Genomic DNA, 25,550 nt, shown 5'->3' on the forward strand with positions numbered 1-25,550 from the left:
TAAGTATGTTTTTGAAGTGTTTTCCTGGTAAATATTTATCCAAAAATTGCACCAAGTTTGTGAAACTGTGACTACTAGAAGTACAGTCTATGTTCAAGAAAGTGTTTTTCTCTAGACAAAGCTAGAATTAACTCTAACCAATTATGTTATGATATTAAAAAGTACAAAATAAAGTATTTATCATCAAGTAAAACAGAATATACAGTTAGAAACTAGAAGCCCAGAAATATTTTGTGACCAAAGTCCTTTTTAACATGAAGATTTATAATATCAAAAGTATCGGTTATCTGTAGGGATGTCCAAATGGGAGGTATTATCTAGAAATTAAAGTGGAACTTCCATTTTTCCAATAAGCAGTGGATATTAGGAGAAGATGAAATGAAAGCCAACTCTGCTAGTTTGAAATTAAGGAAACTAGAGGTCAGACCATACATTATTTATGCATATAAAGCATCTTTTATTAAAAAAAAAACTCTCAAAGGCATTTTGTACATGTAATTGTATTTACCTCTGCTACATTGCTATCATAACTACTGTCCATACTTCAGAGCAGGGAAGTGATGAATCTGTGCAGCATGCAGCACAGGTAGCAGCCTCCCTCTCCAATCTTGTCTTCCCCAGAGTATGCAGTCATTGGCTTGGAATGTACAGCTGTGAAGGTGACTGTTTCTCTAAATGTTTTGGTGATGTAAGCCCAAAACCAAGGAGAGGAGAATAATTAAACCTCACCTTGCTTAAGCTATCGTGTAGCATGAGGGTTGCAAGTTGGGCTTGGTGGCTGTTCCTTTAGTGAGAAGGGGACATTTGCACTTGGAGTTAATGGGGAAACAGCCTGCCATGAAGGGTGGTCAGGATGCTTTGCCCTCTTCTCTGCCTATCAGGTGCCAGACCTTGTAGAAAGGTTCAACTGAAGCGCCCTTAGCTTTATGGGGCCTTTCCCTGTACCCACTACAGTCATGGTGAATAATCTCTCTACTTGCTGATGTACGTAGCCCCTTCATCTACCCAGTTCATGGGGCAGCCTTAGTTTTCCTTTCATGTGACTGTTACCCTGAAATAGATTTTAATATCCATTAAGACTAGGGTAGTGTGTTTGTTCCCAAAGTGACCTACCCAGTGTGCACTAAATTTGAGAGAGGCAGTCAGTAAAGCCCCTGAGAGCACAGTTTCAGTCTTCCTTGGTTCAAATCCTGACTCCACCATTTCCTAGCTCAATGACTAAGGGCAAGTTACTCAAATACTCCAAACCTCAGTTTCCCCACTTACAAAATTTGGATAATAACACTATTTGTAAAGATTAAACAAGTTAAGATCTAAAGCATAGTTAGCATCTTTGGTGCATAAGTATTACTCATTTTTATTAAGTGATTGAGATTTTCTTACAAAGCTGTGAAACAAATACGTAAGTTGTAAGTGAGGAAAGAACACAATGGGGGCAGCTAAAGAGAAGGCAAAGAACACAAACAAAAGCTAACCAGATTCCAGATTTCAAAGACTTACTACCTATTTTTAAAAGAAAAGAAGGGTGGAATGTCAGTTGGTACAGCCACTTTGGAAAACCATTTGGTAGTGTTTATTCGAGAGGTAGTGTTTATTCGAGAGGAACATTCTCATACTCTATAACCTAGCAACTCATAATAAGTATATATACAGCAGAAAAGTGTCTTTGTATCACCAAAGGATGTTTGATAGAATGTTCACAGCAGCAATATTCAGAGTAGCTACCAACTGGAGATGCAACAGAAGAATGAATAAATAAATGTGGAACGAAGCTGAATGATTTACAACTACATACAGAAGAATGGATGAATCTCCCAAATGTAAAAATACTGAGCAAATGAAGCCAGATATCAAGGATTATATACTCAGTTTCCTGTAAGCTTCCAGGTAACAGGAATCTGTGCCATTACAAATCAAGATAATAGGAACCCTTGTGGGGAAAGGTGTGGAGCAGAAGGAGAGGAAGAGAGGAGAGACCAGGAGAAGCGTCTGGGAGTGTGGCTACCATTTGACTTCTTCATCTGGTGCAGGTTTTATGGGTGGGTTCAGATTGTGAAAATTCATTGAGCTGCACACTTATTTATATTTTTTCCATGTGTATCATACTTCACTATGAAGCAAACCGTACAGAAATGAAAAAAGAATAGAAAAGAACAGAAAACAAAAACAAAGAAAAGTAAGAAAAAGGAAGGAAAGGAAAGGAAAGGGGAAGGAAAGAAAAGAGAAGAAAGTTAAAGAAAAAGAGAAAAGGGACAAAAAACCAAGCTCAGAAGGTCAAAAGACAGGGGGGTCCTTGGAACTGGCAGCCCCGGACCCGGTCGGCTCAGCCCCCCGAGTAGCGGGCCGCCCTGCCCGCCCTCCTCGCGCGCCCTACCCGGCTCCGCACAGCTCCTCCCCACCGCGGACATCGCTAAGGCAGGAGGGGGCTTTCCAGGGGGGAGACACTACCAGCGGGGTGACTTGGAGGAGCTAATGCTTCATTAATGTAACCTAAGACTTACAAGCCATCTTCTCCTGCCTGCTCCCCTTTGCTCCTCTCCCCCTTCTTCTTCCTTCCCCTCTTCCTCACCCAGGACCTCCTCTCGGCCCGGCGGCGGTGCCCCACCTGCTGGCTGCGCGCCTGCGGCCCTGCGGGGGGCGGGGGGCGGGGGCCGGGCGGTGCTCGCTGGTGCCCCCCCACCTCCGCCCAGGTCCGGCCCGGGCTGATCCCGCCCCGCGGCCTCCGGCTATTTTGGGCGTGTTGGAGGCGACGGCAGGATCGCTGACGGGCGCGGATCCTGTGACACCTCCCCGCAGCCCGGCACTTGTTACTCCCGGGACCTGCTGCCATCCCTGAATCCACCTTACCCCCTTGGCCTCCTGTCCCTTCCTGAACTCTGCCCCTTTCACGTGAGCACCCGGGACTGAGCTCTCACACACTGCCGCTCCGGCCTTAAGAAACACATTTAAAGAAAAAAATAATTGAACGCCGCTCTGAAGAAGGGGGCCGCGCAGCAGGGGCGCAGAGCTCGGGCCCTGGGCGCCGCAGAGGTGGCGCCTCCCCTGCCGGGGACGCTGGCCCCGGGCGCAGGCAGCATGATGGACTCGGCGACGGCGAACGGGGACGATAGGGACCCCGAGATCGAACTCTTCGTGAAGGTAGGTTGGCGTCCCTCCCAGCGCCCGGCGCACCTGCGGCGCCTCCAGCCGGGCTCATGTGCCTGGGCGCGGACCGAGCTGGGTCCCCAGGGAGCGCAGTCGAGCCCTTTCGGTCCCCCAGGGGGCCTTTTTGCAGCCAGAGAGCCTCGCTCCGGGGCCCGCGGGTGAACGCAGTCAGTGCGATCTGGCAGGTGGCTGTCCTCTTGCAGACTTGACCGGCAGTTTGTCAAACCCGCCACAGGACCGGCAGTCTTTGCTGCGGGTTCGGAGCCCTGCCTGGCGCGATTTGGGCTTGTCCTCAAGGGCATCTCCAGGTGTAGGGAGATGGCAGGAACCCGGCTGGACCCGTGAACCTTTACTTCTAAAACTGGAAAGACGGGGGATCAGGAGAGGGGAGGCAGAGAAAAGAAAACACCCATTACTGATATCATTATGTTGGGCAAAGCCAAAACCACATTTCTTAAAATCACCTATTTTTTTTACTCAGAACTACTACAAGAAAAATCAAAACACAAGATGTTTTCTTGCTTTGCGACCTGCGAAGCAGAAAACAAACACGCCATTCGCGGACATTATTGTTACTGTTACCATCATGCCTCAGCCGGGTAGAATCAGGAAATGCTAAGGGTTTGACTATAGGGAAAATATCCCGACCAATCTGGGGACAGACTAGGATGAAGGGGCACAGTGAAAAAATTAAATTAACTGAATTAACTCGCTTTGCTCTCTGGGCAGAAACAGTCTAATGTCAAAGCTGTTGCACTTCACCTGCAACCTGTAGGAGGAAGGATGGAGGCCCAGGCAGCATTTCCCCAACCGCTGGTGTAATAAAGAAACATTTGATCGGTCCTCCGTGCAGACACCGCAGAAGCGTGGAAACCTGAGGAGTCGCCTCCAGGGCTGTGCTGAGTCGCCAGGGCTTCGGGAGAGGGGGAGGAGGCAGGCTGCCTGAGCGCCTAGGCCTTTCACAAAGGGGGAAACAACCTTAGAATGCAAGGCTTCCCTAGAAATCCGCAGGTAACTGAGAAGGAGAGAGTCCTTAATGCGTGTCAGGGGCCTCCTGGCTGAGTTTGAAAAGTACCTATAATCCCTGGAGTGGGGAAGTTGTTATTTTGGTGAAATGATTCTTATCTACAAGCTAATTAAACACATAGATTTTCACAAAAACTGTAAATCTTGATAGCAACCCTTTGGTCCTAGGTAGTTTTTGATGCCTAAAGATATAAAATTAGTTGTGACTTATTTTACACTTGAGAAGTGGTCTGTCCCCTGTCCCAGTTGGTCCAGCCTACTGCAAAGGTTTGTTCAATTTCTTGGTCTGGGTTTTACAATTCTTTGTGTTTGTTTTCCTTAATTATCCATAGAAATCACACGTGTCATTTAGTGGCACTTGTTTTCCTTGGTCTTTTTCTCTCTCTCCTAAAATATGGTTTCTGTCAGTCTCATTTGGTTTCCAAAACCCCTCTGGGCAGGATTTCCAGGTCCTCCGGCAGAACCAGGTAATTTAAGAGGACTTGTCCCTGCAAGGCTGGACCTGAGCCTCAGTGTCCAGGCCGGTGGCCTAGGGAGTGAATAAGGAGAGCTTTGACAAAGCTACGAGTTTTGCTGCTCTCCTTGAAGGAAGCTATTCTAGGACTTGCTCCGATTCCCTGGGAGCAAGCAGTTTCGCAGTGTCAAGTTCCTGAAAACTGAAACACAAATTGACCCTTTAGAGCTAAAGGAGCCCTTTGCCCCACTGCAAGGTGTGGAAACCAATTCTACCTGCACCTTTGGAATTTTGTGTTGGCAGCTTTGAAGCTTTGCTCCGTTTATACAAAAAGCTCACAGCACAGCCCCAGTGCCCGCAAAGAATTCTGAAATGCTTGTGATGTCACCTGTTTTTTCCCCTAATGGAAAGCAATCCATGAGAGTCATGCAGGTCTTCACAGGCAGCTTGGAAATCAGATCCATAGGGAGACCAAAAAATCAGATAGGAAAGCCTTTTTTTTTCGAGCCTCTAGTCGGTAGTTATCATTTACAGGGACACATAAAGGCTATAAATGCCTGTGAAATACAGATGCTGCCCAGGCTTCGAATGGTTTCATTTTAGAGAAGCAATGCCCTGATTTTCAGAATCAGATATTCCCAGAGTTTGATATTTGTCTTCACTGTATGGCTCCCTAAGAGGAAAGGCCTTCTTGTTGCAGGGGTCAGGCACCTGAGGTGCTTTGGGCCAGGCGGACTGGTTCCCAGGAAGCCTCCCAGGCAGGCTGTGCCTCACCACCTAGTAAGAGTTGTGAGATGGGCATGTTCAAAACTCCAGGAAGGGAACACCCCTAATCCTGCCTGTCCTCTGGTGTGTCTTTCAAAACCTTGGTCACCCAGGGAGTTTCAAGGACCTGTGATTCTGGCCCACCTCAGTTGATAAGCACTGTTACTACTACTGAGGCTGATGATGATATAATAATCAATGGCAGCACGTTAGGATTTATGAAGCACATTCAAATACCTTATCGTTTTGGATCCCCAGCAACCTTGGTCATGAGCTTTGGTTCACTCATGTGAAAAATGAAGAAGAAAACAGATAAATATGACTCACAGAGACCTCGTTAGACTTAATGCCCTTGGAGAACAGCTGTTTGCTCTGCTTAATCAACCTAGGGAAGTAAAAATAATATTTAGTCTTGTTTTACAGTTGAATAACACATGGGGCTCAGAGAAGGTATGTGACATGCCCAGAGGTACACAGCAAATAACATTCAGGTCCAGTCCTCAAGGCCAGTAGGTTAGTCTCAAAATCTCTTACTCTTTCTTTTCCAAACACCCATAAGTCAGGCCTGCACCTTCTTTTGCCACAGTACGCTCTCAAGTGGTATCCAAGATAACAATTACTGATGCCTTATTACTGTGGCCAGAGAATGTTGTCCTGGAACGAGCTCCTTCTTGCTCTGCACCACAAGTCTGACCCTTCCAGAGAACATTCTAATAGTGACTTTTAAGAGATCACACCCCCATGCTTTTAGTTTCTTCATCTGTAATGCAAAAGGTTTGAGCAAATGAGCTCTGATTCTAGTGTTCCACAATACCTGTAGATGGAGAAGAGGTTTAGAGACACAGGACGTGAGCAAGTCTTGTCTCTGCCTCTAACTAGCTGAATGACTCTGAACAAATTACTTAACTTCTATGAGTCTCAATGACCTCCTCTTAAAATGAGAGGGTGGCTATGCATAAGGTGGCCGTATAATTTATTGTTCAAACCCCAAGACACTTGGTTAGACAGCGAAGGGTGGGGGTGCTACCGTAATTAGGCTGGGACAGCAGGTGTAACTGGGGTTGTTCAGGGCAAATCAGGATGAGTGACCATCCTGGTCATGAAAATACTGTCACCACAGACTTGCTATGAGTATTCCGCAGGAACAAATAGATGAAAGTGATTTGGACTCTGAAAACCGCTGTAAACACGTTGAGGTCAAATAATGATATGAATTCCATGGCAGCTAGAACCTTTCTTGATCTGCAGATCCCTGATTTGCATTAGGGAATGAAAACCTGGCTCCTTCCTCATGCACAAGGCTATTTTGAGAATAAATGAGATCATACGTGCTTGGACTTTGATCACAAAAGGAAGACAATGGGTTAGAGGATTGACAGTGGCAGGGAGGGCAGTTCACTGAAAGAAAGAACAAGGAAGTGAAAGCAAAATGGAAAGTGATTTGGGAAGGCAAACAGCCTGTGCTGATGATGTGTTAGGCTGAGACATTCTCCCCATCTGAACTGATTCTTCCAGCCCCAGGGCCACCCCTGGACCGCAGATGTAGAAAGCCACCAAGGTGAAGTAATGAAGTGGACCATTTGCTACAGATGTCTCTCAGGGCCACGGACGGGCATGAGTTTCAGCAGAAAGCTCTGGTTCTCAGCCTTGGTTACATATTCAGATCATTTGGGGAGATTTCAAAACTCTGGATGCCAGGCTGCTCCCCAAGCCAATTACATCGAAGTCTCTGTGGGTGGGACCCAGAAACAGTATTTTGAACCTCTACCCCCAGGTGACTCCGGTATGTGGCTCTGAGGGAGGGCCACTGAGGCATAATCAGAGGCAGGTTGGAGGGCAGGCAGCTTCTGCTACTGCTGAAAAGGTGGCCTTGCTGGTGTGGCTTAGGGTCCAGAGCTTCTATCGGCCTCAGGGCACCATGATCAGGACCGTTGTGGAGAGAGAGTTTGCACCCAGTCAGTGCTCAGCTAACAGATGCTGATGGGTGATAAAGCCCTACCCACAGGACTCCAGAACAGTCAGTGCATGGGGTCGGTCTAGTCAAATAATCACCCGCTCAGCAAGGGGGAAGGACACAGAGTCTGCTGACTGCCTGATGGAAGTGACTAGTCATTTCATTTACTGACTGACCCAAAGGCTCTGACAGTGGTGAAGGGTCAAGTCGTGGTGACCCACAGCTTCATCATCTGGCTTCCAGAACAGACAGGATCAAATCCTGTGGTGCTCCCGCCCACATCCCTGCTCCCCCCAGCTGCCTAGTCACCTTGGGGGGGCCCTCCTAAGCATGGGATCATTAGGTTTTTGATATTTGCTTAGCCACATTAAGCAGATGTATTTCTTTCCCTCTACCTCCACGTTTTAATCTGTGATCAATAATCCAATACACAAATTGATCTTCCCTGCTGTGCCAGTCAGTGTGTCTTTTCCTGTAACACATCCGTGGTTGTGCTGGTGTCAAAGGTCAGCTGATGCACTTGTCAGGTGCCACGGCAGGGGGTGGGAGTGAGGGCGGTGGGTCTGCAGCTGCCGAAGGCCATTGTCAGTGGGGTCAGCTTCTGTTTCCCTGACAACTTGTGTTGTTCCCTCTGCGTACCGGCTGCCTCGTTCCACCCAGGCAAATAGTTGATTGACTTAGACAGTGAGGTGAAAAGCTTTTCATTGCTGTTCCCTTGAGCTGTGGGTACTGGGCCCATATTGGTGGCGGCTTGGGGTGCAGAGGAAGAGTGTGGCTTTGGGTGTCAGGCTTGTGGGTCACCAGCTGTGTGCTGGGACAGGCTGCTTGTGGCTCTGTGGGGCATGGTGTTCTTTTTTGTTTATTTATTCATTTATTGAGGTATCATTGATACACAATCTTATGAAAGTTTCACATGAAAAACATTGTGGTTACTCCATTCACCCATATTATCAAGTCTCCCCCATACCCCCCTGAAGTCACTGTTCATCAGTGTAGTAGGATGCCACAGAGTCACTACTTGTCTTCTCTGGGGCACGGTGTTCTCACCAGTACGATGTTGATAATGGCAGTATGTATTTTGTGGGGTTGATGTACGCACTGAATAAGCCGTGTATGAATCTGAGTTAAAAGGGAAGCCTCCTCTGCAGGTGCATCATAGCCCAATTAGTGAGAAGCCAAGCCCTTGACTTTCCTTCCCTTGGTGTGCCAAGTAGTCAGAAACTCAGTCCTGTCTGCTCCTGCCTTGTTGCTAGATCTCGGAAGCAGACCCCTGGGAGCTGGAGCGTGGATCAACTAACTGTCCCTGGATCCGGTCACCTCTCAAGAGGCTACTGCTGTGTGAACTGGAGGCCCCCAGAGGCCAGGGTCTGAAGTGGTCAGCCTGACTGACTGCAGGGCGGGTGCAGATCCCTGGCCAATCAGTCTCTGGGTTCTTCAAGCTCAGGGGAAGTTGGTTCCTCCTGTCAGTTGCTCCCTCATCCAAGGGATCTCCCATGTAGCTCCGGGCTCTGGGCCCTGGGGGTGTCCCTGGGGGCACCACTCTCCTTTCTGTTCTGTGGAAATGTTACTTCAGAGACTTCCTTCCGTTTCCTGTCACTGGGCTCCGGGCAGGGCCTCCCAGGAGCCTACAACTTTGTACCTTAGATGAACAGGAAGGCTCTGGAGTCTGGGTCCTTTGGTTCCAAAATGACCCCTGGGCTTTCAGTGCAGATTTTCCCCCTGCCTCCCCGGCAGCCTTGCAGCCCTGCATACCGTATTTGCTCTTAAAGAAGACATACACACATCTTTATGCCTCTCATGTACCTGGACTAGAGGAAACACATAATAGACCCTCAGTATCTGGTAATTTTTAAAACCATTACCCAGGAGACACCCTTCGTTGTCTTTCTCATCGAGCTAGAAGACTAGAAACAGTGAAGGAGCAAAGTGGTTAAGCATGAGGTTCCTGAAGATGTGAGTCAGTTAAAGGGTTCTCCCCACCCAGGACAGCTTGGATCCAACCCTGCTTGTTTCTTAGAGGTCAGCCCCAACTCCTGCGGAAATTTCTCTGCCAGCTGCCTGAGTGAGAATGCACTTTGGAAACTCATATGTTTATTCAAGGAGTATCTTATTTCTGAGATGTGAAATCCTTTAAGAATAAATTACATAGATAGTCTGCTGTCAGAAATGAAATGAGTCTTTTGTGGGTAAAAGAAATGGAGTTGCTAACTTCTAGAAGCACCCGCTAGCTCCACTAGCGTGTGAAGATTCTTTGAATGACCTTTGTTGTAGCACTCCTGGTGGGCAGTGGCTAGGCTGAGGGTGCCTCAGCCTCTGGGGCATGAAAAAGTCCCTCCCCTGCTCCTTCCCGTGGACGTGCTCAGGCCCTGCCTCCAGAGACTCAGATTCAGGGAGTCAGGGTGAGGCCCAGACAGTATCCTTAAAAAGCTCCACCTGGGTGATTTGGGGATTTATCAAAGACTAAGAACCACTGCCCCAGACCATGGGCAGGTGGACTGAACCCACCCAGTGGTGCATCCAAAGGGCAAGATGAAGTCCAGCCCCCACTTGAAGCGTTTCATATGAAGGGCTAGGCTTAGGCAAATATACTTATTTTCATGAATCACCCCAGACTGACCACAAATAAACCAGGAAAGGGAAGAAAGGAATGCTCTTGACCTTTCTTTTATAACTTGCTTTCATTCCTTTGTAATTTTTTTATGATACAGGAGTGACAAATAATTTGAAAAACTAGGCATGAAGGAGGTATCAGTAAGATAAAGAATTTAGGTAGTTCAGGAATAGAAACAATCAATCAATTACTAAACATGTTTACAGAACCGCCTGCTTGGTGCCAGGCTCTGTAAGAGCTGAAGAGCAGGGGTGGAGATCAGAGAAGATGGAGACCCAGTAGTCAATAAACCTGTGGCTGAGGGGTGATAATGCAAATGAGCATGAGCCCCATGTGAGTGACAGGAAACTAAACGAGGGCGCAGATGTAGGAACCAGTGTGGCCCAAGGACTCCAAGTGTAATTTGAGGGTAGTTGTGCTTTGAAGAATGATTAGGATTGACAGAGAAGCTAGGAGTGGGCAACCACATCAGGCCCAGCAACAGCAAGGACTGAGGATGTTCAGGGCTCAGTGGGTACACAAGGCTGGCTGCAGAGAATGGCATATAGAGGGGCACACTTGGGAATAAGATAGAGAGCAATAACAATAATAGCAAGAAGAGGTTTTGAATGGCATCTAAGGGTTTTTTTCCCCCTTGTAAGTTATGGGGAGCAACCAGAAGTTTCTACAAAGGGTAGGAGCTTGTTTTTCTCCTGTTTGGAAAGGTTCATAGGCTGTTTTGCACAATGTGGTGAGACGATTAATAGGCTCCAGGTAAGAACACCTCCATTCCAAGTCCTGCTCTGCCACATATTGGTTGAGTGACTTTTTTGAAGACCAGGTTTCTCCTTCAATAAAATGGGATCAACAGTCATAAAATCATGAAATTTCTGATATGGACGAAACCTCTTAGAAGTCATCTAGCCTGACCCCTCTTTGGTAAATTCACAACCCAGTAATTTAGGATACATCCTCTATGGATTAAAGGGGGAGAAGTGAGATAAAATGTGAGCTGCTGCTGTTTTTACCATTCCTCTAATGACTGAAGTCACTGTGACTATGGTAGAATCAAGAGAGCCTTGAGCAGAGGCCCCTGAGGAAGATAGACCAGTGTTCCTGTTGGGAGGTGACGATAAGCCCGGACGAGGGCCAAGAGGAGGAGTTAGCTGAGGGAGAATGATGTGGAGACAAGAGTGCGCACAGGTCTCGGAAGAAAGCTCTAGTTTAGGAGGGATGCCGAAGTGGTTCCTTGGTAAACGCACCTCTGAAGAGACTGGTTTCCATATTTGGTGTGGCAATGCGCTATTGCTGTCTAAGATCTTGTAAAGGATTGAGTGCAGATAAACTAATTGAGCTGGAGCTTCACTGTTCCTTTAACCCTGAAACCCTATGAATCTATCATAAAAACAGAGCTGTGAGACAGCAAGTTGCTATTAATGAGAATCATCTGGTTTTAGAACAGTCATTTGAGGTGATGGCAAGCCAGTTAAGGCAGATGTCCATAGAAATGCTGGAAAATCAGCACAGAATGAGAGGAAGGTCAGGGCTCGCGACGTGGATTTGTGGTTCTGCTTAGCGCTACAGTTGAAGGAAAAGTTCTCTGGAGATGGGAGCACGAAGAAGGAGCAGAGAGATGGGGACTGTGCTTTAGGAAGTGCCCATTTCAGAGGGAGCAGTGAGACACAAGAGGCTTCAGCAAAGCTGATGAAGAGGCAAAGAGAGGGAAGACATAAATGTACTGTCTTAGATGAGGGCTACTGCATGAACAACAGCTCAGAGGCAAGAAATGCCAGGATGTGTCCCAGAAGAACTCAGAGTTCTGCTTAGCTGTGGCAAAGAAGTTTCCAGAGATCTTGGAAGGGGGACAGAAATGTAAGTTAGGGTCAAATCACGAGGCACGTCTGCTGGCAGGCTGACCATTTTGGACACTTATTTATGATGTAGAAGACTGCATGTTATAGTGCCTGCTGGTGGGCAATTCTGTTTTATAAGAGAGGAAAGTACAAAATTATCTGAAGATGGTGTTCCTGGCCCTGTTGCATCTGAGGAGAGATAGTTTGAAGTGGGATGTCTCTGCAGTGTGTTTTGGGTCACCCATTGGCTGTAGTGTGTAGAAGTTTGGGGCTGGTTCCTCTATACCCGGTACTAACCTCTGTGGACCTTAAGATGATGTTTCTACTTCTGTTTATTATTATTCTGTGGTAAGGGGGAAAAAGCCAAGTATCAGACTGGAGAAATAACACAAAATGTAAAGGACGTTGTAGTGAATAGAGTCCAACTGGGAATCCATTACTTAGAATAAAGAGGAAGCGAAAACCACGTCCCAGTTACTGTCTCTTAAAAATCCAGTTTGGGAGGTCGTCATGGCAACAGATATAGGTTTCTTGATTCAGCTCAAGGCTTCTCTCCCCTCGGTGTATGCCTCTGGTTCCCAATGCTGACAGTGAGCAGGATTCCTGTGAACACAGCAGGGGTGGGTGGGTGGGGTAGGCAATCTCGCTAGTCCTTTTTGGGTCCTGTGGCATTTTGAAGTCTGCTCATAAAATCTAGGATCCACCGTGTCTTTATCATTTGCCTTAGGAACCAAAGGAGCCATGTGCCTGTGGTCTTTTATCACAAATGCCTCAGATTCTTCCAGTGGGAATGAGGGGCAGGGCCTGACCACAGGACTCTAGGAGAGAGGAGCCATGTGGGAAAAGCCATGTGACCTCTCCTCATTTGGGTACTTAAGGAGTGTAATACAGATCTGACCTGTCTGGCAGGATACTAAAAGGGTGAAATAAGATAAGAAGCATGCATTCCATTTATAAACTTGAGTTTTCATTGTTCAAATGTAAGACATTGTGCTGGTCAGTACGTGCCCACTGCTGAAGCAACAGTGCCTTCAACTTGTTCACATCGTAACTCAGCACAGTGTTGAGTGAACAGTCTTCCTATTCAGTCTCCTTCCTCTCTGTAGCCCTGCCACCCCCTGGGGCTGCCACTCCTCTGCTGGGCTCTGCCTTCATCCAACACAGGGGAAGGATCACACGGGTGGTCTGCAGGTCCCTGCCTAGAGATGGACAAACCACTTCCACCCATTTTCCATCGTCCAGAACTCAGGTGTTATCTAGCTGCCCTCCCAGGAAAAGAAGGAAGCAGGTTTGGCAACAAAACACCAGTCCCTACCCTAGAAATGAGTTATATTTTTGTTTCCAACCACTGTACCACCTCATCACCCTCAAGATGGCACCCTGCCTCAGCCTCTCTCACCTCCTGTCTGCCATGTTGGATACCAATAGCTTCCTCCTCCTAGAATACTCTTTACTACAACCCACTCTTCTACCTGCTAGATCAACTGCTTCAGCCTGATACTTCAGCCAGCCTGCATCCCCTTTCCCAATCTTATTTCCCATTCTCCCTTAAAATGGTTCCTTTTGTGGCCTTACAGTTTTTGAAACACTGTTGAGTCTCTTATCTGATTTTATCCTCTTAGAGTCCCTGTGAGGAGAGAAGAGATTTAATCCTGCTCTAGACAAGGTGACCTGCTGGGATCTTCACTCTGTGTTCTTCTGCACATGCTGAGGGAGAAACCTGGAAATCCTCGTTCCAGACACGAGAGTTTACACCAGAACAGGGTTGCCCAGCCCTGCATGATCATAAGAAACACCTGGGACACTTCCTTAGCATGTACTTATGAATCAGAGTGCCCAGGGGAGGGGGCCCCAGACATCTGTAATAAACCAGTGCCCAAGTGATTCTGATGCATGGCCCATTATGGGAACACTGCCCACAGCCTAACAAAGGCCCATGCGAATATCCCAAACCCAGAGAAGTGAGTTGTCTAAAGGCGGACATTTAAGGAACTGTGATAGGCAACCATGGAAGGAAATTGGAGGGGCAGTGGGCCTTCCAGCTTCCCTCAGGTCACCCCAGTGAGCACAGTATGTCTGTCTTCTTAAATATTAGCCCTTGATTTTAGAGTCTGCCCCATGGCCTATGGAATTATAAAACAGTCACTGGCTTGCTTTATTGTGCCCAACTGTTGATCCCCATCCCCAGTGTATAAGGTGCTTGAAGTGGAGAATGTGGGGAAAAGTTAAGGAGATGGCAGTGGATCAGAGGGTGAGGAGACAGAGGGGAGCTAACCTGATTTTTAAAGTAGAAAATCAGCCCTCATTCTGTAGTCCTCTTTGGTCCAGTGGGCCCCTCTGCATTTTCAGAAATCAGAGAGTAAGTCTGGAAACTGAAAAGTAATAGCTGGGACTATGTGCTGGTCCGAACATCTTGTTTACATTGACTCCTTGAGTTCTCTGGGTAGGTTCTGTTATTACTCACAGTTTATAAATTAGGAAACTCCAGCTCAGAGAGCCTAGTCCCCTGACTAAGGCCACAGGGCTGGGACATGGTACAGCTGGCTGCAGATGCCATCCCTGGGCATCAGAGTCTGTTCTATTGCCTCATTTCACCCAACCAGCTGTCTGAAGAGATCCGGCAGAGTCCATACTTGTGCTAGAGCAAGAACCATTTTTGAATGGCTAGCTATAGTAGGCTCTGCCTTTGCTTAGTTCCCCAGAGGTCACAGTGACTCATGCAAGGTCAGGTCAGGTCTCTACTCTTAGGCAAACTGAGCAATGATCAGGTGGGGGTGGTAGAGCCTCCTCAAGACCTGCCGGTTCTCAAGCCTCTTCCCCACTTTTCTGTCCAATAACATTAATTCCTATCCTTTGATCAACCCCTTTGCAAGGCGTGTCCCCCAGAGGTCCTTTTTAAAATATGTGTTCTCCTGCATGAGGTGCACATGCACGCTGTGGCCCCAGCTGCTACACTAGCTAAGATTGCTTTATCGGGTCTGCAGAAGGGGCAGAGGATCTGAAGGAGGCGGAGAGAGAGACCGGCAGTACTGCGTGCCCCTGGGGCACTGTGGGTACTGTGCTGGACCCCCATCGAGGCAGAGAATAAAAGTAGCGTCTGTTGTGTAATGTGGGGATAGCCTCCAAAGACAGACTTTGTCCTCTTGCCAATTTACCCAAGAGCTGACCATTGGCCAGAAGTGCCTCAGGATTTTAGGGTAAGCTTTGAAGCTCATCTTTGCAAGGATTAAGCCCTTGACATGAAAGAAGCCTTGTGTTCACTCCAGTCAGCCTTTACTCCACTAGTGAGGAACAGACTCATCTGCAGATATATAATAGAGTCACGCACACACACACACACACACACAAGAAATTACAGACAATTTGTGAGGGCACTACAAAGATGAAAAATAATAAATCAAAAGAAAATTAGCAATATCATTTGTGGACTCAGTGGATTTCATTGAATCCTCGTGGGATTCCAGCAGTTTCTAAGGAGCCTTCTATGGGACACTGAGACCCAGAGAACTTAGGCTATTATAATGCCACACAGCAGACTGAAGTCAGGATGTAGAATAGAACTGTTGGCTGGTTTCACTCCATGGGCCCTGCCTCACCCATGCGAGGGCCTTTCTGAATCACTGTGAGGCATGGGACGTGGCCAAAGGCCGCAGACTCTGGGAGGCAATGTAAAACATACAATGTTTTGCACATCGACGATGCTCTAGACATTGTGGTAGCCCCACTCTATTTAATTCAGCATCCCTACTGTGATAATGCCATGCAGAAGGCATATTGTGATTGTTTTACAGATGGGAAATCTGGGGCTTGGAAAGATTAAGTCTTTACTTGGAGTCCCATGGAAAGTGGTAGAGCTGTGATTCAAACCTAGGAACTACTGCCTCTTAATGTACATTAATCATTTAAAAGAACAAAATTAAAGTCATGCTTGCTTGAAATAAACTTTTCCATGTAGCAGCTGCTATGGAGGTCTACCAGATGTCAGGCCCCGCCCCGGGGTCTGGCAGGGAGAAAAACGTGTACCAGGCAACATGGTTGGGCCCTGGGAGAACTTGCAGTCTGGGAGCAGAGGGAGGGGGGGGCACATGGACATGCAGGAGGACCGTGACCCAGAGGCGAGTATAATGCTGCGGGAGCTCCAGACAAGGGACCTGGTATTGGGGGGCACTAAGCAGAGTTTTGCAGCACAATTAGGGAAGGTTTGGCATTCAGTTCAGGAGCAGGACCTGAGGGGAAAGTCCCAGCCAAGGTGAGGCAGAGAAGAGGGAGGGTGTCATTTACCTCTCCCCTCAACAGACCTGCTGCCAGGACAGGCTGTGGGAGGAGCAGGTGAAGGAGAGATCCTGTATTCTCCTCCCCTATCAGGATCCCAGGAGCTCCTCTTGACCAGGAAAGTCAGGGTGCCACTAGAGAACAGCCATGGATGGAGTGTCCCTTCTGGTGACCTTAAAAGGCAGTTTGAAGCTTATCTAAGCCTAATGCTCTTCAAAAAACATTTTTCTACCTGGGTGCCAAGAATTACGCTATCAAGGGTGAGGCACCTTTCATTTCGGAGTGGGAGATAAACAGCCCTCAGTGGAAATGCCCGTCTGGTGAACACTTTGGAGTGAAGGGGTACCTCCCTGTGTATAAACAGAGATCAGTCAAGGGGGGAGAAAGGAGAGGTTATCAGATGTGCCCCAGCGAGGAGGCCTTTGTGATGTGGGGGAAGGATGGTCTATAAGGAACTGGAAAAGAGACCAGGGGTGGAAGGTAAATGGCAGCCATACCATGGCTCTGCTGCCTGAGCTGGGTGCTGAATTCCATCAGCTGGGTTTAAGCAAGTAGGACAGGAGCCAACTGAGAGTGGTTACTTTGAAGTCACAGATCAGATGGGTCCCCCCTCTTGGCTGACTGTTTCCCACAAGGGACCTGTGTGGCTGTCATTTTATTATTGCTGTGTATATATACCATATATATTATACACAATATAGATATAAGGTACATATAAACTAGATATATAGTATCTGACATACACTGTATGCTCAAATAGTGATATTGCTATATAAATTCATACATATCTTGGCATTTGTTCCATATTTACCAAATATTTGTTGACTAACAGAGCAATACGATGGGGTTCAGGAAACTTGATGTTTGTTTCTGCTTCCTGCCATTCTATTATTTTGGACTGGCTGTTTTTGCATTTCTTCATCTCTAACATAAGATGAAATTCTGTCTGAGGTCCCTTTCTGTTCTAAAAATGGATTCTTTGATTCTACTCTGTGCTGAGCACCGTGTGAGGCCCTAATGGGGGATGCCACCCTCCCGCAGTTTACCACGTACTGGGGGAAGGGTCTTCGAGCTCCTATAGCCCAGGTTGAGGCCAGTGAAATTTTTCCAGAAAGGGTCACTTAGTAAATATTTTCAGCTTTGCGGTGCATAGTCTCTGTCACAGCTACCCAATTCTGCCATTGTAGCATGAAAGCCACCGTGGGCTATCCATAAACACGGGATTTCTCTCTCTTAACCCTGCACTGGAGTAGTTCTGTCAAATGATACCCTTGACGTTTACTGCTTGGCCTGGCTCTCACCAAGCCACATGCTGCTAACCCCTGCTGCTTCTCCGGGAACGCACTGACAGCGGTGTGCTAGGACACGGCCCCCTGGCAAGGGGAGGTACAACGGTCTGTACAGGGATGTCACTAGGCGGAAATATAATGACGATCTCATTTCCCAACCGATTTTGTACACGATGTGAGATAGGTAAGAAGTTTAAACAGGCAAGCCGATCTGTGAGGCCTCAGCTAACTGTTCCAAAAGGTAGATATCTGGAGAAAGGAGAATGTTGTCTTATAAGGCAAACATACATAATGGTAAACCCATGGGGTGATTTATGCCCTTGATTCCACTGTGTCCTTCATGAAGACGCTTGAACTTGGTGGGCAGTTTTTCAAGTATGAAATAGATGTAGCAACATTCCTAGGCCTGCTGGATCCTGGCCTCAATTCAAATTGTGTAAATTCTTGGAATCCACTTACAGTCTCTGGCTGTTGTTGACTTATTTTAGTTATCTTTCACATTAGCCAGTTTCAGTGTGTGTGTGCGTGCATGTGTGTGTGTGTGTGTGTGTGTGTGTGTGTGCCCAGTTTCCTCATAGTCAAGGTTTTCTTTTTCAGTAGTCTCAGATACCATGATCTGGCAGAAATTGGTTCTTTCCTATGCCTCAAGTAATAATAAAGGGCACTTTTACTCATTATTCAGATTTTATATTTTGGGGAGGATTTTTCAAAACTGATCTCAATATTGGCATGTATAGTGGAGATTTGTCCTCCATGTTGCCCAGCACCATTTGAGCACATTGCTTATGGGTTCTGCTTCTTCAAGGCAGAAACCAGGTATTGACTTTGTAGACCGGTTCCTTCTCCACTTCATTTAGCTAGAGTGTGTTCTGTGGTTTGCAAGAAAGGATCATTTCAGTATTTCCTTAGAAAATCATTGTGCAATGGTTTCTTCTTTGGAGTCTTACAGATCCTAAGACATTAGTTATAACATCTAGTTTGAGTGCTTAGGGAATATTTATTTATTTTCTAATTCCAGGAAATTATTTGGGATGGTTTATAAAGATGGATAAAAATGTAGATCATGATCATATGTAGGACTTGTTTAGAACATAGAGTCTTCAGACTCACTGGGGCATCCTTGGTGGGAGAAATCATGCTGAGTTCTTTCTCCACCCTCCTCACCCCCTTTAGTGTCACCAAAGTGAGGTCTTTTCACTGAGGCAAACAGGTTACAATAATTTCCAAGAGCTCCCTTTAAGAGCAAAGAATAGTAATAATATGAACTAACATTTATTAAGTGCTTGCTCTGTGCTTTCTGTTTTACATGCAGCAGTCATTTAATTCCCAGGACAAGTTGCCTGCATAGTAAACACTATTTTAGTATCTCCATTGTATAAATGAGGAGACTGAGGCACCAATGTTTAAGTGGCTTATTATGCAAGGTCACATAGTGCATATGTATTTCGAACCTACTACATCTCTGAAAGACTGACCAAAGAACCCAATGGTGTATGGAGTGAAGGGATGACAGTCTTCCCTGACCACCCTTGGGCCTTTTTAATACCTTTCCTATCCCCTTCCTGAGTATGATAGTAGGCTTGACCATGGATAATATACCAACAGTACCTGTTCACTACGCATATCCCCAGTTCACACCAAAAACTTAAAGATTAACATGGAGTGGTGCCCTGTAATTATCTGCTGAGTGAGGGAGTGGGCGGATGATGCCAAGAGCAGGCATAATTGTGACCGACTGTCAAGGGGGCTCAGCAGTGCCCGCAGGGAGGTGTGTATGGGGTACTCCCCATGGTGCCCATCACAGTTGCCCTCTTTGACTTGCCCAGATTCATCTGCCTCTTCCACCTCTCACCAGACATGGTGTTGGATAATAAAGGCCTCGTTTAATGCTAGTCAAGCCACTCACTGCATGACACATGTACAAGTCAGTCATTAAGTTTGCCCTCAGCCTACTGAATTCTCATCGTTCAGCCTTTACTGCAGGTGGGACCTGGCTGAGGACATCTACTGACCATGAGTCCTGCTTTTAGTCAACCACATGGAGGAGGAATTAGACTCATTTGTGTCAGTCCCACAGATGAGAGCTGAGGGCTGATTTTAGATTTTAAGTGGGGAGGCTGATTTTAGTTTACAGAGTGAAGAACTTTCTTGCAATCAGAGTTGTCAAACAGACCAGTGGGTACCTTGAGAGATGGCAAACTCCCCAGGAATGATGTATTTAAATAGGTTGCATGACTTGCACAGGGCTTGGTGTAGAAAGAATCACTGTATTTGGACCCAGAGCATAGTATTCAGCACATAGTAGGCTTTCATCAAATAGTAGCAGTTGTTAGCAAATCTGTTCCTACTCTAATGGCCTATTATTTTAAAATTTTTCTTGGTTTACAGCTTTGTTATAAACTGGAAAGAATGTAAGTGGTCAGTATATCTATTATGCTTAGAGTTTGTCAAGGTTAAAAATGTTCTCTAATGATGTTGTGCTTTTGAAGGGCCTCAGTTACCCAGAGGAGCGATGAAGTGGCATCTCTCCCATGTCTGGGGGTTGCTGTTAACTCATACAAGAGTTGAGGCCCTCAGACATTATATCCGGTTTAAGTTACAACAAAACTGGGCTGTAAGATGTTTGAAAGCCACTGCATTGATCTTTATTTCCACATCTCCTACAAGTCTTTGCACAGAGCTAAACAACTGGCAGGTACTCAATGAATTTTTCAGACATGGATAGAATGATCATTCAAAAAAACTTGCCTGTCCTGGTGACCAGATCTATAAAATATTAAATAATCTGAAGGCTCTCTTTTGTCCAAAATGCATTCTTTAACATAGATATATGGACTTAAAAGTTGGCAATAGCTGTGTAAAAATTAGGATCTCAGAAATTTTCCTTTGACAAACAATTAGGTGTTTTCTGCTCATGTGTCTTCATAAGTTCTCTCCCAATTCTGAAAATTTGGAAATCAGGTCCTGCCCAGTGAGCTTCAGAAGTGGCTGCAGTTCCCCAGTTTTCTAATTGCCAGTATCTGTTTCTTATAAGAATCGCTAGACCAGAGCTTCTCTTCTGATTGGTTGTGATGAATAGGGAGCCTCTCGTCTAGGAGCTCAAAACACATTGCAGGTCTCTTTCCCAGGAGCCAAGGATTTACATGTGTGTGTGTGTGTGTGTGTGTGTGTGTGTGTGTGTGTGTGTGTGTATGCATGCATGCACAGATGCATATACAGACCATGTATTCTCAATGGGAGCAGTATCTCCCTAAAGAGGATAAAATTGGTTCTTGTGGAGAGAAAAATCTTACTCTTTATATATATAAAGCACACATATATGTACAACAAATAAATGTAGAGTATATCTGTGGTATTAAATGTTCATGGGAGGCAATGAAGGAGTCTAAAAAGGCTCCTTGGCTGAGATAGTAATGAAAATAGTTGATAAAAACTGATACAGACTTATGCAGACATACTGATGCACATGGATTTGTGCATCCATACGCACCACACACACATGTATGTATCTCTATGAGGCATGAACACATAGTCTAGTAGGTTAGCCCCCAAAATTGAATTGATGGCAGGGACATGTTCTTTCTAAAACTATCTGCAACTAAGAATCTCCCTGTGAAGGATTCGCTTTCACTTCCATGTCCCCTATTAAAGAAATGATTTTTCATGAACTGCCATTCTCATTTTAATGCAGAGACCCTTCAATTAACATCACACATAGTCTTCAAACACAGATAACCCATATTTTCTGTCATTTTCTGGAAAGGCTGTCTGTTAGAAATGAGTGGAATCAGCAATTCACTTCAGCAGACATCTGAGGGGGGCACCTTGTCTGTGGCAGTGTTGTAGAGTAACACATGGGGTGTGCAAAGGTGGAGCACAAGGCCCCAGGGTTAGGGACCCCATGGCAGAGTCAGAGTTAAGGATGAGGACTTGTAGGATTTGCTCTCAGCACTTATTTAAAGCTTGTGGCTTTTGTTCCTTCAGTTTATCTCGGTATTTCATCTTATGTCAACAAAGATTCACTGAGTGGTTTCAGTGTCCCATGTTGTGGCCATGCTGGGCTCAGAAATGACAAAAATGAATCAGGGTGCCTGCCCTCGATGAGGCTGCAGGGGAAAATACCACTTCCACACATGCTTGGCAGTGCAAGATGGAGAGGAGCAGGAGCCAGGGGCTAGGCTAGGAGCAGACAGCAAGGATTCTAGGGGAGAGCTGCCATTTCCAAGCACAGGAGGTGGAGGAGGCCTTCCGAGACGCCCAGCACTTGGGGAAGAGCTTTGGAAGGAGCAGGACAGGTAATGTGAATGGGTCACACTTCGTCTCTTTGCATCTAGACTCTGCTCAGGCCTCACCTGCACTGTCATTTAATCCTCGCCATCTGAAGTAGGTCATCTTAGAATTCCTCCTAAGGATGGGGAAACTGATGTTTAGAGGGTTAGTCACCAATGCTCAGTATTTCAGAGCTAATAGGAATACTCTGGTGAGGCAGAAAGCAGTGGGGAGTGGAGGAGACACTCCAGGCAAAGGGGGCCGTGCAGAATATGACAGAATGTGAAAGCGTGACCTGGGGACAGGTGGGGATATCCAGTGAAAACCCACTTCAGCTATGCCCAGGGAAAGAGTAAGAATTGCACCTCGAAAGGTTGGTTGATCAGATAATAATCAAATGATCGAACGTTTGACGTGTGCTGTGGTGCTTGGGCAAGGACTGGAGGCCCCATGTCATACCTGCTATTCATTCATTTGTGCTGGATGTTGGGGAAATCTGGAGGGTCCCAGATGGGGTGGCCTGGGTGGTGGTGAACAGCTAATGACCAACCAGTGCACATATTTCAATTCTTGAACAAATGGCACAACCTGAACATCTGCTGTGTTCGAGAACAAATCATGACGGTTCTTCAATATAAGGTAGAGGAGTTTGGAGTTTGTTCTGTAGGCATTGAGGGGCTATTTTCCTAACTTTAGGCCTGAAGTTATTATTATTAGTTATTTTTATTATGATCATAGCTTGTTGACATGAAACTAAAAGGTAATTTTTTAAAAAATCTGAACTATTTACAGCTACTATCTCTATTTAGCTTTGAGCTACAGAGATCTACAAGCGATTGAACCGGATTCTCCCTGACGTGTGCAAGTAGCTGCTATTCATAGGTGGCATTAGGCCCTCTCTTTAAGGGGCCAGAGATTAACACCCCTCTTCTTCAATAGGATAACCACTACCATTCTTTTCTATTTTAGATTTTTAAAAACTATTTCCACAGTGATTACTTTATATTGGCCTCACAACATCCTTCTGAGCTGAGTAAAACTCATGCAATCATACCCATTTTGCAGATACGGAAACCAATATTCCTACACTCAGCTGAAAATAAGAGATTAGCCCAACTTTACAGGGTAGGTCAGCAAAACCAGAGCCAGGCGGCCCCTGCACAGGCTCGTGGGGACCTGGGCATGACCAGGGAGGCAGGGGCCGGGTGAGGGTCCACAGCACCACATGGGATGTCTTCCCAGCTACTGCACCAGACACAGTCCTCCACAGAGGAACAAGATATGTCTGGAGAAGCTTCCTCTTCTTCTTCTCATGGCTACTGCAGCCGTCCTATAGATGGGATAAAGGTAAACCTTCCTTCAAACCAGGCCTATCTCTAGGAAATGATTTCCAGAAGCAGCCATATATTGGTTTTTCATCACTGTTGAACAGTGCACCACAAATTTGGTGGTTTAAAATTAATACACTTCTTATCTCAGAGTTTCCATGGGTCAGGAGTCTGACAGTGGCTTAGCTGGGTCCTCTTCTCAGCTCACCTGGAGTTCTGAGCCCTCTTCCAAGCTCCTATTGTTGGCAGAAGTAGGACTGAGGCCCACAGCTCCAGGGCCCGCACAGCCCCTACCACACAGCCCCCTACATAGGCAGCTCACATGAGAGCAGCCCTTCTTTAAGGCCAGGAGGAGATGCTTTCTTTTATGAGTTTTCTCTTGATTAACTCAGGCCCACTTATCTAGTCTCCTTTTGATTAACATCAAATCAACTGATTTGGGGCCATGATTACATCTGCAAAATTCCTTCCCCTTTGCTATATATTCTGTTGGCTAAAACAAGTCATAGATCCCACCCACACCCAAGGGAGAGATTATGTAAGAGCATAAAGGCCAAGACAGGACCTATCTGGGGAGCGTCACCTTTGGGTCTGTCACAGCTAGATTGAGCTAACGTTCCTCTACACATAATAACATTAGCCAAGCACTTCATGTACACTGTCGTCACATGTCATCATGATTGCATGAAGAAGGAACTGATACGGGCCCATTTCATCGGAAAGGAAACTGAGGTTTAGATCTCCAGCCCCTTTCCCAAGGTCACACAGCTAGTAGTGGCAGAACCTGGTTTTGAATTCAGGTTTATCTGACATCAAACCAATCAGCCAAAAATCTGTGGGTCACTTCAGGTGGCTGACAGTCTTAAGCACTCAGAGGACACCACTGTCCTGGAAACTAAAGTTTCACTTTGACCTTCCTGAATGCTCACCAACTTCATTTATATTTCTTCCCAAGCTTAGATTAAGAGTGTGACTGTGACCCTTGGACTTGTCATCAATATATTTTCTAGGGAAGAAAGACACCCTTATTATGTAATAGAGTTTTCACATATATTCTCTTACAACCATTGTGCAGCATGAATGTTAGTGTCCAAATTTCTGCTGTGAGGAAACTCACCTGTAGGTTCGGGGAGGTTGGGTGACATTACACGTCTTTTAGTTGCTGGGAGTCAGGTATTAAACCCACCATCTTGTTGTCACACTTTATTCCATCAGACACTTGTTGCCTAACTCAAATCATTTTCTAAAACAAAAGACAACACAAATAAACATCAAGATGGAGGTTTCTTTTTGTTTGCTTCAGGCAGTTATATTTTTAGCTGCCTCCTTACCTCACTGACCATTGTTGGAATGGAAACTGGTGACTTAAACATGAATGGAAACCACTTTAAAAAACAATAGCACAACACTGGTGCCTCCTGCAGTGAAACACTGAAGTTTTCAGAGAAGTGCAGAGAAATGAATAATATCTTTCATTTGTAAAACAGACTGTAACCTATAAAGCATATTTGCATAATTGTATGATCAGATTGTCCTAACAACTCGGTTCATGTATTTATAGGTGAGGGACAGGTTTAGGAGGGCTCTGTGATTCTGCACGTGCATACAAGGAAGAGCTGGGTCTACTGCAGGCATTTACTGCAGGCTCTCCATCTGTACTCCCTTCTCAAGAGCAAAGATGGATCTATGGGTGGAGATGTCATGGAAGAAAGCTTGCAGATGTGAGACGAATCCCATCATGGACCTACAGAAACACCCAAGAGTCGACCACAGAGTTCAGCCAACAACATCCCATCGGTGAAACTCTCTAGCCCACAGCTGGTATTCTTGCTATCATCTCCCATCCTGGAGAGCGATGGGACTTGCCCTGCACTCTGCTTCTTGGGGAACTTTAGTGCTTTTAATGAGATGCCTAGATTGCTGAATAAAGTTTATATATTTTCAAATCCTTCATTTATAAAACAGAGTCAAGGCAGAGAATCCTTGTAGAGAGCAAGATGGGCCCTTCCTATTTTCCCATCCAGATTTAACTATACACCATGGTTTACGTGTTCATTGATATTGTGAATGCACTTTATTGATGTTGTGAAGGCAGTACCTAAGATCCTGGACAAAAAATTATGTTAGGCACAAAAAAGTAGTGACTCTAGAAAACTACTCGCATTGATCTGCATCTGAATCTGGGGGTTTTCTTTAATGCTTTTCCCAAAATTTCAAAGCATCCTTACTTTTGCCACAAAGATTATTTTTTTTATAGAGGTAGAGTCAGGAATTAGGATATTTATAGAATAATACAGCTTCAACTGGATGCTGGGGACTACTTGTAGTAGTTGGAAGGGAGCCTCCGAGGTCTTAGTGTTGACAACCAGAAAGGGGGACCCAGTTTATATAAAATGTCCCTGGGGACAGGGAGAGTATTCATAGTTAGAGTCAATCATGTTGTGTGTTCCCTCCCCCCCCGCCAACATTTTGACAAGAGTGAAACAAGATTGAAATGTGTGTCAAGTGTGACATAGAAGGGGACCAAGCCCCACACATCAGCACCTCAACTGCAGAGCAGTTCTACCCATACGGGCAGGAGGTTCATGAGAGGGAGAGAGTCTTGG

General features: G+C 46.0%; 1 protein-coding gene across 3 annotated transcripts in view; it reads left to right on the plus strand.

Annotated features, from left to right (window-relative positions):
- Positions 1-2,565: 2,565 nt before the first annotated feature.
- The window catches only part of LOC118933248 (chloride intracellular channel protein 5), a 137,083-nt gene continuing 114,098 nt past the window's right edge, over positions 2,566-25,550 (plus strand). Inside the window, exon 1 of one of the 3 annotated variants that reach the window (XM_036927334.2) lies at positions 2,566-3,138. In XM_036927334.2, coding sequence (XP_036783229.2) covers positions 3,076-3,138 — 63 coding nt within the window. In that variant the 5' untranslated portion in view covers positions 2,566-3,075. Of the gene's footprint in view, positions 3,139-21,474; positions 21,643-25,550 lie in introns of those variants that run through there. The other 2 variants (XM_036927333.2, XM_036927335.2) reach the window with 2 other exon arrangements.

The sequence above is a fragment of the Manis pentadactyla genome, chromosome 16 (genome assembly GCF_030020395.1).
Source record: "Manis pentadactyla isolate mManPen7 chromosome 16, mManPen7.hap1, whole genome shotgun sequence".
Taxonomy (NCBI): Eukaryota; Metazoa; Chordata; class Mammalia; order Pholidota; family Manidae; genus Manis; species Manis pentadactyla.